The following is a 15469-nucleotide window of genomic DNA, read 5'->3' on the forward strand; positions in this document are numbered from 1 at the left end:
AATGGCAGTGTTTCTCAACCTGTGGCCTTTGGACCATGAGTAGCATGGTAGATATCAAGAGATAAGCTCTGAGATGGTTGAAAGGCTTATATTGTTAACAGGGAGCACTAATAATCCCCTGACACAAATGAGCAAACATTTAATACACAGCCAAGCTTTGGTTTGATGGCAACGGGTGGCCAAAACAAGAGATGGTCCTTGGTAGCAATGGTTGAGAAACACTGCTGGAAGTCACGCTCACATCCTGTGCAGAGGCACTGGGAGAAATGCTGAAGCCCTTGTGATGTGCAATGAGCTCAACTGTCCCTGGGATGCACAAACATGGAGGGGGGGAGGAGGGAAAGACTCAGACCAAAGTGGTCGCGCCAAGACTGCAGAGTTTCCAGGGGCATGGCTGAACAGAAGACCTCCAAGTGAGGGCTCCTGCAAGCTGCTGCTGTCCCTGCTCTTAGCACTTTGAGGAAGGAAGCTGAATCAGCTCTCCATTGCCCCCCTCCTTTCACCCTATGAAAAGAGAGCAGATGCTTTTGAGGGCGAGCGCGTGGCGCGGGTTCTCTCCTATCCTCATCCCATGTTAAGTTCTTATCCTTTCTGTGAAATGATTTGTGAATTGCTGTGCAATCAGCTGGCAGTGTGTGGGGCAGGAGGAGTGAAGGCAGGTGCCTACAGGGAGTGAGAGCTCTGCTGTGACAGCCAACACAGAGCTTCTCATCCTCTGGTAAGCCTTGCAAACCTGGACTGCTTCAATGACTGTTCTGCAGACCCAAACAAAAGAGACCTTCTAACTTCCTCATCCCTCCTCTTTACTGGTTGGCTGCTGCTTCTCACTACATCATGCCTACAAACCTGCCAGCACCCTCTGACAAAAAGAAAGCAGACACATATTTGCATGTGTTTGCATAAATTTGCATGGAACTGGGCACTGGCCGGCTCAAGCATGTGCTTCCTTGCTTTGGTGGGATGCTGTAACAAGACCCAAATGAGTGAGAACTGCATTGACGTGGAAAAGTGGTCAATAAATTCTCTCTTTCTCCACCTTGAGACGATCCCTCCCATGGCTCAGCAGTGCTCCCTGTGCTGTTCTCTGTGCCACGATGAGTTTCATCCCTTCGAGTCGGATCGCAGCATCTCCATTTCTTGCAGCTGTTTGGAGGAGGAATGTCCCTTTTATAACAGCAGCAGCGCTGGCAGCAGCGTGCAGTACCCTTTGTTTGCAGGCTTTATCTCTTCCTACCTGTGGCTTCAGATAAGTCACAGAGAACAAAGGCTCGTTATCTCTAAACAAACGCTTCCAAGTGGCACCGTGGAAAAGCCATTGAGCGGTTGGCAAGGGAAGCTTTTTGATCAGGTCCTTGGAGCGAATGGTTAAAATAAGAGCCCTTTATTTTCTCTATAACTGCAGGCTGCTGCTGGTGCTACTCGTGGCTCGGAGCGGGGTGATCCCCATTTCTGCATGCCCATGTGTTTATTCCACCTGGCAGGGACTGGTGTTTGGTAGCGCTGTGCCAGTTCTGTTGGAGATACGGCACGAGCTATTCTCATGTAATCAGCTTTTACAAGGAAGGAAAGCAGGGAAATAACAGGCTCCTCACAGCCAGAAAACCCACAGTCAGCCTTTGAATGGTCCCCTTCTGTTGTTTTCTTCCTTCCAGTTCACAATCAGCCCAGGAATCCTTGTGTCAACACAGAGCAAGCTTTGGCTTGCACTGCACGTGCCACCTGGAGCTATTGACACAGCACTGGGGACTGGTGTCTGAGATGTGCGCACCTCCCTTGCTATGGGGGACTGCAAAATAACACGAGGAAGTGCAGCAGGGAAATGGGAAATGGCTGCCAGGGATGGAGAGTGACTTAGCTAACAGATGGGGATAGTGTCAGCCTTGCTGTGCTAATGTGGGTGCTCTCCTTGTTCTATGCTTGCAACCCATTTGCACGTGTTCTTTTCTTTGCAGCACGAGAACACCCTCTGGCAGTTCTGCTAAGCTCAGGCTAATGCAGCCAGCCCATGGGGAGGATGTGCTTATCCCATTTCCATCAGCAGCCTCAAACATCTCACCTCAACCTCATCCTCCCACAACTGTTTAATGTTGGTGAGGATGGGCTTGGAGGTATGAGAGCATCCAGGAGCTCAGCACTGCTGGGGCAGGAGGTGACCGTACCCCCACAGGGAACAAAGCACCTCCAGCACCACTGAATGACACCTGTAGGAGCATCACAGAGGTGCAGCAAAAACACAGCTGCTGACTCCTGCTTAGAACAGGTTTAATGCTTGGGCTGGCTCTGAGGTTAACCAGGTGAAAACAGGGAAGAGGGGGAAAACGTCACTGAATGTCGCGGTGAAGGGGACGAAATATTGGTTGGGTTTGTTGTTGGGCTTTTGTTTTGGTTTGGTTTTGGGTAGAATGAAGGAGCTTCCCTACCTGCCAGCAGTACATGTGTTGCATCCCCATCTGTTTGAGTACCTCCAGCTCTGGGCAGAGGAAGCTGTTCAGTGACAAGAGCCACCAGAGGACATTGCTGTGGCAGCTGGGGGTGTGCTGGGGGTTGAGGACTCCTTCCCCATGTTGGTGAGCCTCCATCATTAGCCAAAGAGAAAGGGTGGTGTGAGTACCAAGTCATTTATTTGTGACACAAAGAGCTGGCGTTGGTGACGTGGGTTTGGTAAGTCAGCTGAGGGGGAGTTCTTACAAACAAAACCAGGAAATAAAATAAAGACCAAATAATAAAAGCCACCCCCGAACCACAGAAAACAGGAGGATGAATGTAGTGACAACACCGTGTGTGAGTAGTGATGAGTACAATGGAGGCAGTGCAACCGTGCGCAGTTCCCAGGCAACGATGCCGACGTGAAGGCAGCACGCAGCCCCCTCCCCATTAGCTGTAGCAGATGTCCCAGCTCCTGTCCCTCCTGAAGAAGTCGTCGGTGGGTGGCAGGCAGCCTGAGCAGTCTGTGCCAGGGCAGGGGAAGCGCTGTGGGACTTTGGGGTCCATGTGTGGGGGGCTGCAGGCGGCACAGCAGCAGGCGAGGGGAGTGTAGGGGGATGAGGGGTGGCAGGGCCAGCCCTCTGCTGGGCAGCCGTAGGGAGCAGGGTCCAGGGCAGGGGGTGGGCTGTGGGTCAGGGGGGTGAATGGGGGCAGCTGGGGAGCAGGACAGCCGTGGGGCAGCGCGTTGGGCAGATCAGCTGGGCTCGGGGATGCTGTAGCCTGCAAGGGAGAGAAAGGAGAAAAGCAGGTTTTGGTTTGGGGTGTTGTCTTGGGGACGCAGCAGGACAGCTGGGATTGCTGCCCACTCAGAGGGTCTGGCTGCACAGAAGGTAGGTTGGCCCTTGGAGGACGTCCTGGTTTCAGCAGGGATGGAGCTGATATTCTCCATATTGCCTGGTGTGATGCTATATTTTGGCTTGAGGAGATCAACAACATGGATAACACACCAGTCTTTCTAGTTGTTCCTGAGTATTGATTCACAGAGACAAGGAAAAGCTTCTCATGCTGTCTTGATGGTGAGGGGGCTGAGAGACACAAGGATCTGGGAGAGGACAGAACTGAGACAGGCAACCTAAGCTGGCCATATGGATATCCCATCCCATGTGGCATCATCACAACAGCAGACTAAACCCAAGAGGCGATTCCAGTTCTATGAGCACTAACAGAGACCTTCTCTGAGCTCTGTGGGGGATCTCCATGCAGAGCACCATCCGTGTTGTGATATCTGCACCCCCATTCCCAAATCAGCTTGCTGCTGCTTTGCCCCATGCTGTGACCCCATCCCCAGCATCCCTTGGTGCACACGGTGCTTACCAAGCCCTGGTTGAAGCAGAGTGGGACTGGCTGGAAGGAATCAGGGATGTAATGCGATGGTGTCTGCAGAGTGCCCAGGGATGGCTCGAAGGCCGCCTCTGCCTGCAGGTAGGAGTCCACCAGCTGCTCCAGGTGGCCGGGGCTCTCCTCACAGGAGAAGCAGTTTGAGAACTGCCTTGACGGGCAATAGTTGGGAGCTGAAGAGATGGGTTCTGCATCAAAAGGAGCTGGGGGAGAAGGTAAAGCAAGAAGCAGCGCGTTATTCAGTATCCAATTCGGTATCTACTTGTAGGTGCAAGTAGAAGTGCGTAGCTGGATGGGGGAAGGAGTGAGAAGTACCCAAAGTACATCAACAGATGGAGATTTACCACCCTGAAAGACCTTGAGTACATCTCATGTTTCTGTATTAACATAAGCAAATTGATTCCTAAATATTGATGATTTAATCATTTCCTTGTCCACACAATGTATATATTCACACCTGCCCAACCCTTGAGGTCTCTTTGCTTTGGCTGCAGAACACTTGAAGGACCTGAAAGCCCCGAGAGCCCTTCCCCCTTCCCTTGGATATCCACTGAGATGGGGAAGGAGCTGAAAGTCTGACACTCCTCTCACTGCTGCAGGGGCTGCCAGCAGAGCAAGAAGAGCCAACAGTGCACAGTGCTCCCAGGTAACAACCCATGGGCTGCAGCCCAGGGATAGCAGCGCTCTCTGGGGCTGAGCATCCCTTGGGGAAGGGGCTCTGCCTTCCTGCAGTGTCCAAGCAGAGCGTTTGATAGTGCTCCTGCAGAGGGGAATATGTCCCCTTTTGGCCTCTCGGCAGCATCCTCATCTGCATTCCATGGGCTCCATTCAGGTGCTGATTGGCTGCACTGCTGGCTTTCTGCCTTAGCCAAGGGCTGTGGGAATGGTTGGGAAGGGACACTTGGGAGGGTTTTGTACCAACCTGGGTGAGGAGGAGACACAGGCTCCGCAAACTGGATGCTGCTGCTGCCCCAGGAAACCTGGCAAAGAGAAGGGGAGAGGAAGGGTCTGGAGGTGCTGTAACACAGGAGTGTCTTTCTGCACACGGAGGTAAGTCATTTTGCTTCAAGCTATTCATGTAAAGCTCATTTATCTTGGGGCTGAGGCATGGTAAGCTTCTCTGGAACTGACAGAGCAACATTCTTAGCCTGAGCTTGTGTAGATAATGGGGCTGGAGGAGCAAAGCAGCAGCCTGCTGCAAAGCTTTCAATATAACATCACCAGCACACTCTGCCTGCCGCCTCGCTGCTGTCACTGCAGCAGAGATGGGGCTGCCTTGCAAACCTCCCCACGTTGACATGTGTTCATGCCCAGGACTGTTGATCCTTGGGAACTTGCAGGGATGAGTATGATGAAGAACAAACCATTAACAAGTGCAGCAATAGCTGCCTTGAAGTGTGCCTAAAGGCATTACAGGTGTCCCCACGGCCAGGCATCTCTGGATCACTGAGGCTGGTGCTGATGCTGTTTGAGATACAGCGTATCTCCCCCTAACACAGCTCTATGCCCCCATGGGAAGGGACGGGATTCCCAAAGGATGCTGCAATCTAGAGTTGATGGGTCTGTGTTTGCTCCAGGAGCTTGGCTGGAGGGGAGATATCTGCCCCGAATGCAATGGGAGTGCTGATGCTTGTGCTTTGGGGTCTAGGATTTTACGTTGCAAATGCAAATCCGTTTTTCCCCCCCACCTCAGTTGTAACTTACACAGACTTCCACTTCTTTTCCTCTACTCAAAATGCTGATACCTCATTTCCTTGCTAACAGTGGCTGCCCTGGGCACCAGTATGACTGCCCCTCCTGGCTTTGGCTGCAGATGTGCACCACAGCAGAAGTCTTTGGGTCCAGCTCAGACAGCAGCGGATCCCTCCAGGACAATGAGGAATCCACAGTGGGAACCTCCCACCCCGCTGCCTCCATTTGGCTTCTTCCTCTGTGGCTCAGACCAGCGCCGTGCCAGCTGGCACTGGGAAGGAAACCCAACTGCACTCTGCACGGAGGCTGCTTGGGAGCAGAGACCCCCCATTCCCAAAGCCCAGCAGCTCTGTGTTCTGCTGGCCCTGGCTGCTCTGCCTGGCTTCCAGCCTGTGCAATCAGCTGCCATCAGGTACAGGAGGTGGGAGATGAGATCTGAGACCCATGCCAAGGCGTGGTGTCACGAACCAGGAAGCAGGAATGATTTATTGACCTTTTTTATGCAAATCCCCAGCGTGGCTGGAGCTGGAGGGCTCTCACAAAGATAGGGAGAGTTTGAGTGCATGCGCTTTGCACACAGGTGAACCCACCTCTTTCCTTCCCCACTCTAAGAAGGAATGGAGCTCAGGTCGTGCTGGACAACACAAGAGACCTGGATTCCCATATTCCCAAACCTTGTGTGGTTTCAGCATGGCACACCTTCGCCCTGGCTGCATTGGGCACCATGCCACGGACACATCCTCCACCTGCACAAGGCTCAGCCCAGCACCGGTTTGCACCACTGCTGCGGTCCTGGCTGAGTTTCCTTCTTCCCTATCACCCTGCCGTGCTCAAACCCCATGTCACATAGATTACAACCTTGGCAAAAGCATTAAACAAACGCTGAAGGGAGAAGATACACAGCAGACACCAAGTGGGTCACTCACCGCTGTGCCGGTTGCTGCTTGTCGCGCCCTTCTCTGCTGCAGTAACTCCTTAACAGTGATCTTTACTCTGACACCTTGGTACACTTTGGGCTTTCCTGAAAGAAAGGATGGAAAGACTCTCCTCAGGATGGGGGACCTTTTGGGGAGCACGTGGCACGTTTTCAGGCACCCCCTGCTTAGAGCTAACATTGCCCTCCAGAAGGGACTTGCAATGGCAATTCTTTCACGCCTGCTACTCAAGCTTGTGACAAGCAGGTAATTATGAGGGGAAAAAAACCCCAACCAGTTGTTTGATCCTATATGTTAATCATATGGGTTTTATTCTTTGGTATCTCTTATTTTGCCTTCCAGGTGTCCTAACACCCAGCTCCATCTGGTGCTGCTGCTTCATCCATTCAAATCCCCCTTGTGTTTGCTGCTCCTGGGACCTGAAAACAGAAGTGGGAACTGCTTGGTCTGGCAGATGAAGGGCAGGAATCAAACAATACCAATACGTGGGTGGTTATTCATAGGGTTAAATAAAACACAGATAAAATGCCCGCTTTCATGCCTCCTTTTATTCTTTTTGTTTTGCAAAGCCTCCATTATCTCTTCGGTTCACCCATTCTGTGCAACTCCCATTGCCTTCAAACGAGCTTTTAGGATGCCTTTAATCCAGCCCCAAACAACCATCAATCATCAGCCACTACCTGAGGAGGGATTTTGAGTACAGGAAATGGCAAAGAATTTATCTCATCCGAAGAATCACTTTCACCTGTTGTACTCATGCTGAAATCCTTCAAGCCTCTGGCAGTTCAGTTTCCGTCCTGACTTTCTGCTGTTATTTCCATCCCACAGCCAATCCTATGCACACCAGCACGGTCCCAGCCAACAGCTGCTTGCAGGCTCCCTGTCCCACTGCAGGCTGTGCTCACACATCGATCACGCTCTGCTCCCCCCCTATAACCTCTCCCTGCTGCTGATGGATATGCAGCATCTCTCCATCCTGTCTGACCTCCCCTCCGAGCTGTGGTTGAGGAGATGCTGCCAAGAGGTGCTGCTGGGTCACCCTGGAAGCCACTCAGCAAGCTCAGCTGGGGCTGCTTCAAGGAGACTTTGCTGAGCTGCACCCTCAGCTGAATTTAATGAGAGCTCCCTTTAGCGGGCCGTATAGCCAGGAAGGGCACCCACCCTGCTGTGAGTTTGGGATGCGTGCAACACGTCTATCTGCACAGGGAGGCAGGCAGGGCTGTCAGTTGCACCATGAGAGCTCTCAAGCCAACCCCAACAGCTGAGGCACGGCCATACCTCTAAGCTGGTGACTGGCGGGGGGGGGCTGCACCCCGAGAAGCGAGCGTGGGTTAAGGCTGCCGGCTCCTCCGGGCTGAACACGGAAGGAGCGGGGGATGAGGAGCCAGGCAGAGCGAGGGCAGGCTGGGGCAGAGCGGGGCGGCTGGGTGAGCGGAGGGTCCCGGCTGCGGGGCCGGGGATGGGGTGGGGGCTCCGTCGAGTGGCTCTGCCCGCTGCGCTCCGCTGCGCCCCGGCCCCGTCGGGCAGGAGCCGCTCGCTGCCTCCTCCCCGCTCCCCGCCCTCCCGCTTCCTCCTCGCCCGGGGAGGCGACGCTGCCTCCTCGCACGCCGAATGACCCCGCGAACACCGAAACGGCCCCAAACCGGGCTGGCTCCGTGGGCCGGGGGCTTACCGGACATCCTGAGCGGCGGTGGCAGCGGCTCGCCCTGCGGCCCCAGTGCAAGCGGCGGCGGCCCCGGCCCCGGCCCCGCGGCGGGGGATGGGAGCTGGAGGCGGCGGGCTGCGAATTGGGGGGCCGAGGGACCCGGCGGCCTCGTGGCGATGCCAGGTGGTGCCCGCTCAAATATTATTGTTTTATACCTACGGGTATAAGTTTGAGTTTTTCTCCCCTAATGCCAAGTATTTAAAACCTCTAGAAACCAATGATTTGACAATCAATGATTGCGCGATACTTTCAATTTGAATATTCAAAGGCTCCACAAAATGGGCTATCTTTTTGTGAAACCGAGCACATCCCCATCTAGCAGAGGGTCTGGGGGAATAAGATCCAGCGGGGCTGCCCTCCTCACTCTGTGCTTTTCTGACATTTTCAGGGTTTTCTCCATCTTTCCCCAAACGAAGCAGATGCCTCGAACCCAGCTCAGTGTTTTCCCCTCAGACGTGCAGGCTGGGCTCCAGCCCTCTCATATTTCATGTGCTACCTGCAGAGAGGACACAGCAAAGGACCGAGTGGCTTTTTGCACTATTTGGCACTTTTTAAGGGAAAATACTCTGGATTTTGAACCAAAATGTCACTGGGCGGATGTGGCCAAGCAGGGAGGCCACACTGGGCATGCTGGTGGAAGCCACCCGGACCCTGCTTCCTCCCACTGTGCTCCTTTCCCTCTCCCTGCATGCTGGCCTGGTACTGGAGTTTACATGCATGTTCCCCTAAATGCAGGCTGTGTGCTCTCCCTGCACGAGGCAACCCCTCTGATGGGTGCTGCAGCACTGGCCTGCCCCACGTGCTGCAAGCAGATGGGCTGCAGCCTGGTGGGATGATGCAGGTTTTGGGCAATTCCATCCCTGCTTTGTAGTGATGTATTTGGGTTTTTTTTTGGTTTTAAGTCGTGTTTTATTCTTTACCCTGAGCACCACAGCAGTGTCGTGCCTTGGGAATAGCTGGCTGATGGCAGAATGCAGGCCGGGCTGTTAATCATCTACCAGCTGCTCAGTTGGGGTTATTGTTAAGACTGAATCTCTTCTTGAAGTAGAACAAATGCACTCAGTTTTGGGGAGGAGAGGGCATGGTGGTGGTCCCTTCCTTTGCTCTGCCTTTGTGCTGGGTGTAGGGACACTGCCCCAGCAAGGAACCCTCTCCCTGTCCTGTTATGAGACACAAGGGGGCTCAGTGGGGGCACAGGGACCTCCTGATGAAGCTAAATGTATTGATGCCCTTGCATTGCTGGAGATGCTTCCCAGAAGCCACAGTGGTGGTTGCCTTTGGAGCTGGAGATGCAGAGGGGAGCCTGCTCTTGGGTTAGAAGTGTTTCCAGAGGCCATTCCAAGTGAAGAGCTGAGTGGGTCAAACGCATCCAAAAGAGCCCTCCTGGTGCTCGGCTGCTGGCCGAGTTTGTCTGCCCCCCTCCCACCCCCCCCGGGCAAACAGAAAGGTGCGGCCCGAGGGCTTCGGGGCACATGGAGCCGCGGGGGTTTGCGTTTCCCAACAGGTCTGAACAGGGCTGGGGAATCAGGAAGCGACATCGGGGAGAGAAACCAGGGCAGGACCGGAGCCGGGCGCTCCCGGCCAGCCGCAGCCGCACAGCCGGGGCTCTGCTGGGGGGTACCGGGGTGCAGCCGTGGGGCTGGGCGGTACGGGGGGACACCTGAAAGCAGCAGAGTTCACCCCAGTCTCTGGATGGGGGGCTCGCGTGGAGCCCGTGCTGATGGAGAGTGGGAAATCTTGGAGGGCTGAGGGATGGAGGAGCGCACCGGGCTGTGGGAGGGGGGCTCATGGAGGGTCTCCTGCAGCATCCCTGCACATCCGCAGGTGCTGGGATTCATCCGGGAGGGTTTCGCTGCCTCTCCCGTGGGTACCCGAGGGAAGGAGCGGCCCCGAAGGGCAGCGCAGGACTCGCGTGTTCGTGTGAGCAGAGCTACCTCTAGCGGCCGCGGCTGCACGCCGGGCTCGGCCCCGATGTCTGCTCCGGTAACAGCGGGATGGAGCACGACGGTGGGGTTGGGGGGCGTCCGTGAGAATTGCTTTCATAAGCAAGATATGGTGCATCAGTGCTTCTGTTCACACCTTCTGTTTGAAGGACCAGCTGGGAAAAAGCACGCAAGTAACTCATTTGCTTCAGTAACAAACTATTTTCCTTCTCCAGCTCTCGGAGGCCTTAGGTGGGCCTTTTATCCTCCTTTGTCCAGACTAAGGTGTGGTGAAGGGCTGGAGGTTCGCTGTGGGATGAGTGGAGTTGGCTCGTGGGGAAGAGCAGGGATAGAGATAGGGATGGGGAGCTGCCCAGAGTCAGCAAAGGATGTTTCTAGAGACCTCAGCAGACTTAATGGAGATGTTGTCTAGGGATAAGGAAAGCTGTTTGTTTAGGGGCTGGTCTTGATAAGGGAAAGGAGCAATGAGATGGGAACAATCAGAAAGAAGAGGGTGATACACATTGGAACAGGTTGCCCAAGGAGGCTGTGGATGCCCCATCCCTGCAGGCATTCAAAGCCAGGCTGGATGTGGCTCTGGGCAGCCTGGGCTGCTGGTTGGTGACCCTGCACACAGCAGGGGGTTGGGACTGGATGAACCTTGGGGTCCTTTGCAACCCAGGCCATTCTATGATTCTGTGCAAGTTTCTGCCTGCAGTAACCAGCTGGGATGAACAAACCTGCTGTGGGCAGGTGAAAGGGATGGATGAGGGAAAATCACAGCTGGGGAACCACAGTGCCCCTCTGCAGGGGCCAAGCAAAGCCCCCTCCCCAGGCGGGAGTCAGTCTGGCTTAACCAGGAGCATCAGCCCAGAGCTTGTAGCACCTGAGCCAGCACATCTCCACCTGCAGCAAGCCAAATGAGCTTCGGGAGAGAGGTGAGCCTGTGCCTGGCAGCAAAACCTTCTGCCTCTGTCCTTTTTCCTGACCCAGGACCTTAAGGAACAGCGCTGTCAGCTCCTGGCTTTGTGCTTTCTCTCTTTAGGTCTAGGGAAGACAGGAAGGCACAGAGGAAGAAGGGCCACCTCCATCAAAACAGGTGGGAGCTGTTACTTACCTCTCCTCCCTTTGGGGATTTCACATAAGGCTATGGGGGTCTTCCCTTAGTTATCACTGCTTTTGGGTTAACTCTTCTAAATACTTTCCTCTGGGGCTGTGTCTTTCTGTCCACCCAGCACAGAAGGCATTTATCTATTGGTGGGGAGGGAAGGGGGCATAAAGATGACTGAGTCGTGTTGCCACTGACCCACAAAAGATAAAGGCATGTTACCAAATGTCTCTTCAAAGCGAGGTAGTTCTCTGAGCACGGAGCTCAGGAAGGTGTTGGCGTGGCTGCGATGCGCTGCAATGAGCCTTGGTGCCATCACTATGGGGAGATTATCTTTGAGATTTCAAGCCCGGGGCCTCTGAGGTTTAGCAGATGTAGGCTAAGAAGAGATTTCAAAGGACTTGGGCAGAGCTGGTGGCAGAACTATCAAGATAACTGTTTTCTTTCCCATATATTTCAAGGTCCCTCAGCACAGCCACAATGCTGAGCAGTTATTTTGGCGTCAGCACAAAACAGGTCTCGGTAAGAGTCGATATATAAGTCCTTGGCTCATCAAAATAGGCTGAATCTGCACGACCAGATCTGTCGTGCTGCATTTCCCTGCTGCAGAGCCTCTTGTGCTGGCTCCTGGTGTATATGGAGGCAGTTGTCTGTAGCTCCTGGCTGGGTGGTACAGCAATGCTGAGAGCAATAATAACAACAGCAATCCCCTCTTGGCCCCGAGGTACAGGAGAATTAGCCCCGAGTGACCCTTGTGCTCAGGGTGGTTAATTCCTTATTGCAGTGTGGCAATGACACCTGCTCCTCGAGGGCAGAGCTCATCCATGGGGCTGTGTTGAGCTCTGCATCTAGACACTGGCTGGCTGGTGATGGTTCCATGGCCGGTGATGGTGCCATGCTGTGTTCAGTTTGCATAGTGCAAACAGGAGGTTCCTGCCGCAGCAAGCAACCAAATTCAGAGGTTTAGATTTGAATTAAATTTGCCAGCGCTAAGACTTCCTTTTGGTGCTGAGGGAGGCTTGCAGCTGCTCCCTGTTCCAGCATGGAAATGAGTCCTGAGCCCACACAAGTTGCAGGAGGTGGCAGGAAGGAGCCCTGTGGCCTCTGGGCAGACAAGATTCACCCCACAGGGTAAGGGCTGCACCTGCCTCGGGCTGGGTGTCTGCATGGACCTCAGTGGGACCATTGCTCCAGAGCTGGAGCTGCCACAATGCAAATTGGGGCTCAGCAGATGCCCTTCTTGCTACGTGTGCTTCTGCCTGCCCGTGGCTACAGCATCATGCTGCCAGTTTGTCTGTACTCTCTTCTGAACCTTTGGCTGAAGGTAATGGTGCAGCACTCTGCACGAGGGTTTGGGCTCCAATCTTAGTAGGAAGCAGCCCAGCACTGTTTGACACCCCTAACTCTGCATTTGGGGAGGGCTTCTCCTCATTCAACCACAGCGCCTCTGCAGCTGCCCACCCTCGGCTTTCCCTGCAGCAAGCACATTCATGTTGCAGGGAGCTTGATTTCCATTGCCTCCTGGCTCCTTATCGGGTGATGAATGGTGCGGCTTAATTTAAGCCCATTAGTCCATTTCCTCCTGCATGACTTCCTCTCAGTGCAGTGGGACTGGGCTAGCTGGGCTTCTGCAGCACATCTGCTTAGCATCACTGCAGCCCACACGTGTTCAGCTGTCAGAAGCCCTGGCCCCACACACACCATAGAGCTTTCCTTGCACAACAAAGATGTACTGTTTTTGGAGGCAAGATCACGCTCAAGTAAAAGGTGCCGCTCAATTAGGCGGTGTGATAAATATACAAAGGGCTGTTTGGTTATCTGCTGTTTGCTTCGAGTCTGGATCGTGTTATCTGTCAGATAAAGAGCTGCTCTTACTGCTGTTTGTTCCATGATGTGTTGTGGTGCATGTGCCCTGCACAGCAATGTCTTTTGTCTATCAGAGGGAATTAGCAATAAGGCTGATTTTTTTGCATGAGATCCACGCAACTACTGAGCTTTGGGGTATAAAGCAGAGGCCAATTGAGGAAGTAGTGCCTGTTTTGTAGCTCCTTGGGCTTTCCATTGTGCTCATTAAAGTGCTGAATGGAAAAGCTGCCTCCAGAAAGGCAGTGAGTAAAGCAGATATTCCTCAGGGATGATTGAAATGGATACAACCACAGCCATTCCTTCCCAGTGCTCCCCAAGAAGTCTTCCTGAATGCCTTCCTGGTGTGGTCGCCGTGTGTTCCAGTGCCTGTCTGTGGCTCAGAGGTTCACCTGCCCTTCTCTGCTGCTTAAAGGCAGGTTTTGTATTGTTTGCTTGGGTCCGTGCTGCTTTTCTGCCTTATTTGTCTTAATGTGCACTAAAGGAAAAGTGCTTGAGAGTCCCTTCCAGGTTTGTCCTTCTGTTCTGCTAAAGGCCAAAAGCCCTCAGGGGCAGGAAAGAGGGGGAAGAGCATCACAACTCGCAGCGTGTGCCTTCTGCTGCCCATAGTTCTGCTGTGCCCATTCCTGCTCTGCTGTGACCTTACTGCCCTGACCTCTGCTTTTCCATGCTCCCATAGAGGGGGATCCACTGCATCCATGAGGATCAAAGCACCCTTCAGCCTGATGCTGCCCACCACCCCTGAGCATCTTGGTGTTCAGCTCTGTGCCTTGGCAGCCCCAGCCCCATAGCAGGTGGAGGTCGTTGCTTCATTAGCACAGCTGAGCCTCATTAGAGGTGGCACAGGGCAATGACAGATGTCCTAAAACCTTTCTAATGAGGGTTGGTCCTCTCAGACCAGGATGTCCCCATGGATGTCCTACTGCAAGCCCAGATGGCTGCAGATGTTGTCTGGTGGCATGGGTGGGATGAAGGTTGCCTAGATTTTGGGGAGAAAAGCCTGTGATTCCACATCTGTTCAACACTAACACATCATTTTTCAAAGGTTTGATCGTTTCGGACACTGGCAAGCTGAAGAGGAGCTCATCCAAACACTGCAAAGGTTGGACACCCTGAAATCTCCATGCTACATAACTCCCATCTAACAGCAACAGAGCTCACAGCAGCCTCACCTGGAGTCTGTGGGATGCTCTGGGCAGGAAACTGAAGCCCTCTGCCCTTTGGGGTTGGGTCAGTGCTATGCAACATGCTCGATGTGCAGGTACATGTTCCTTGCAGCTGGATCTGTGAATGCAAGCAACTGCTGTTACATGCTTTGTGGAGATGAAAGATGGCACTGAGTCCTTTATGGGCTTCTTTTTTTGTCACCCTAATCCAGGCTGATAGGCTGTGCTACGCAGCTCGCACCTGCAGGACCAGGGAGGGGTGTGCAGATGGGCTTTTGTTGAGGTCTTCCAGAGAAAAACTGAACTTTGAAGCTAATCCCTTGGATAACACCCAGCTGTGTTCCCCTGCGAGAACACAAACAGCCATTCCACAACTGACACGTTTGATGTCTCAAAGTGGGGCTTACTATTTTGCCTGGCTGATTTTCAGCACCCGCTGTTGGGCTCCATTTACCACTTGAATTCATGTGGCATTGTATTCCCAGGTGCACAGATACATGGAGATCTGGAAAGGGATGAGCAGAGGGTGCAAGTAATGCAGAATCTCAGTGCTGGCTCATGGTTACCTCAAATGTTTTTTGCTGGGTGTAGAGACTGCAGTTTGGGGGCACCTGCCCCTTGATTTTGGTGTTTGGATACTGAGCAGAGGGAGATTTCAATCAAGTCTGGGCACAAGGCTCCCAAGAAGCTTAGGATCAAAACAGTCAGGATAGAAGTGAGTGTGGTCTGTGTAGTGACCGGTCAGCATCTGGATACAGGACACAGCCAGAAATGGATATCACCTCTTGCACTTGGGAGGGATCTGTCTGTTGAAAGGGAGAGAATATCCCTGGCCATCATGCAGTGCCTCGGATCTGGTTGAGAGGTGCCAGAAGGGCTGTAAGCAGCAGGCAGTTCCATGAGGTGCAGGCAGATCTCGAGAGGTCCCATCAGCAAGGAGCTGTGTCTGTGTGATCAGCAGCAGGCTCAGCTTGCCACCTGCCTCCTGGCAGGCTGTTTTTTGTCTCTCGTGCCAGATATTTATGTACTTTGGTTTGGATAGGACAAAGAAATGAAATCCCTGCTCTGTCCCAGCTAATAGCTTTGCACTATCTGGCCGGTCCAGGTGTTTTCTGTCCCACTTATAAACCAGTAGCATGGAAAACAACGGCAGATCCAATAGCAAAGCATTGAACAGAGATAAAACAAAAGCACAGCTTGCCTTCTGTTAGGTGGGGCTCAATCCCGAAGTTCATCTGACAAAGCATCGGATCCAG

The 15469-nt window shown here is 53.5% G+C and overlaps 1 protein-coding gene and 1 long non-coding RNA gene across 2 annotated transcripts; one reads left to right on the top strand and one right to left on the bottom strand.

Annotated features, from left to right (window-relative positions):
- Window positions 1-2874: 2874 nt before the first annotated feature.
- Window positions 2875-8241, bottom strand: POU2AF3 (POU class 2 homeobox associating factor 3). Its single transcript, XM_072354663.1, has 5 exons — window positions 8122-8241; window positions 6441-6535; window positions 4745-4802; window positions 3799-4025; window positions 2875-3204 (listed from the first exon to the last, which is right to left on the bottom strand). Exons 1-5 carry the CDS (start codon window positions 8126-8128, stop codon window positions 2875-2877), a joined length of 717 nt encoding a protein of 238 aa, XP_072210764.1. The 5' UTR covers window positions 8129-8241.
- A 2728-nt stretch (window positions 8242-10969) lies between these two features.
- Window positions 10970-14278, top strand: LOC140261574 (uncharacterized). The gene is made up of 3 exons (XR_011905746.1): window positions 10970-11014; window positions 11122-11175; window positions 14093-14278. It is a non-coding gene; the product is annotated as an uncharacterized lncRNA (long non-coding RNA).
- The last annotated feature ends 1191 nt before the right edge of the window (window positions 14279-15469 follow it).

This window comes from Excalfactoria chinensis, chromosome 21 (genome assembly GCF_039878825.1).
Source record: "Excalfactoria chinensis isolate bCotChi1 chromosome 21, bCotChi1.hap2, whole genome shotgun sequence".
Lineage (NCBI taxonomy): Eukaryota > Metazoa > Chordata > Aves > Galliformes > Phasianidae > Excalfactoria > Excalfactoria chinensis.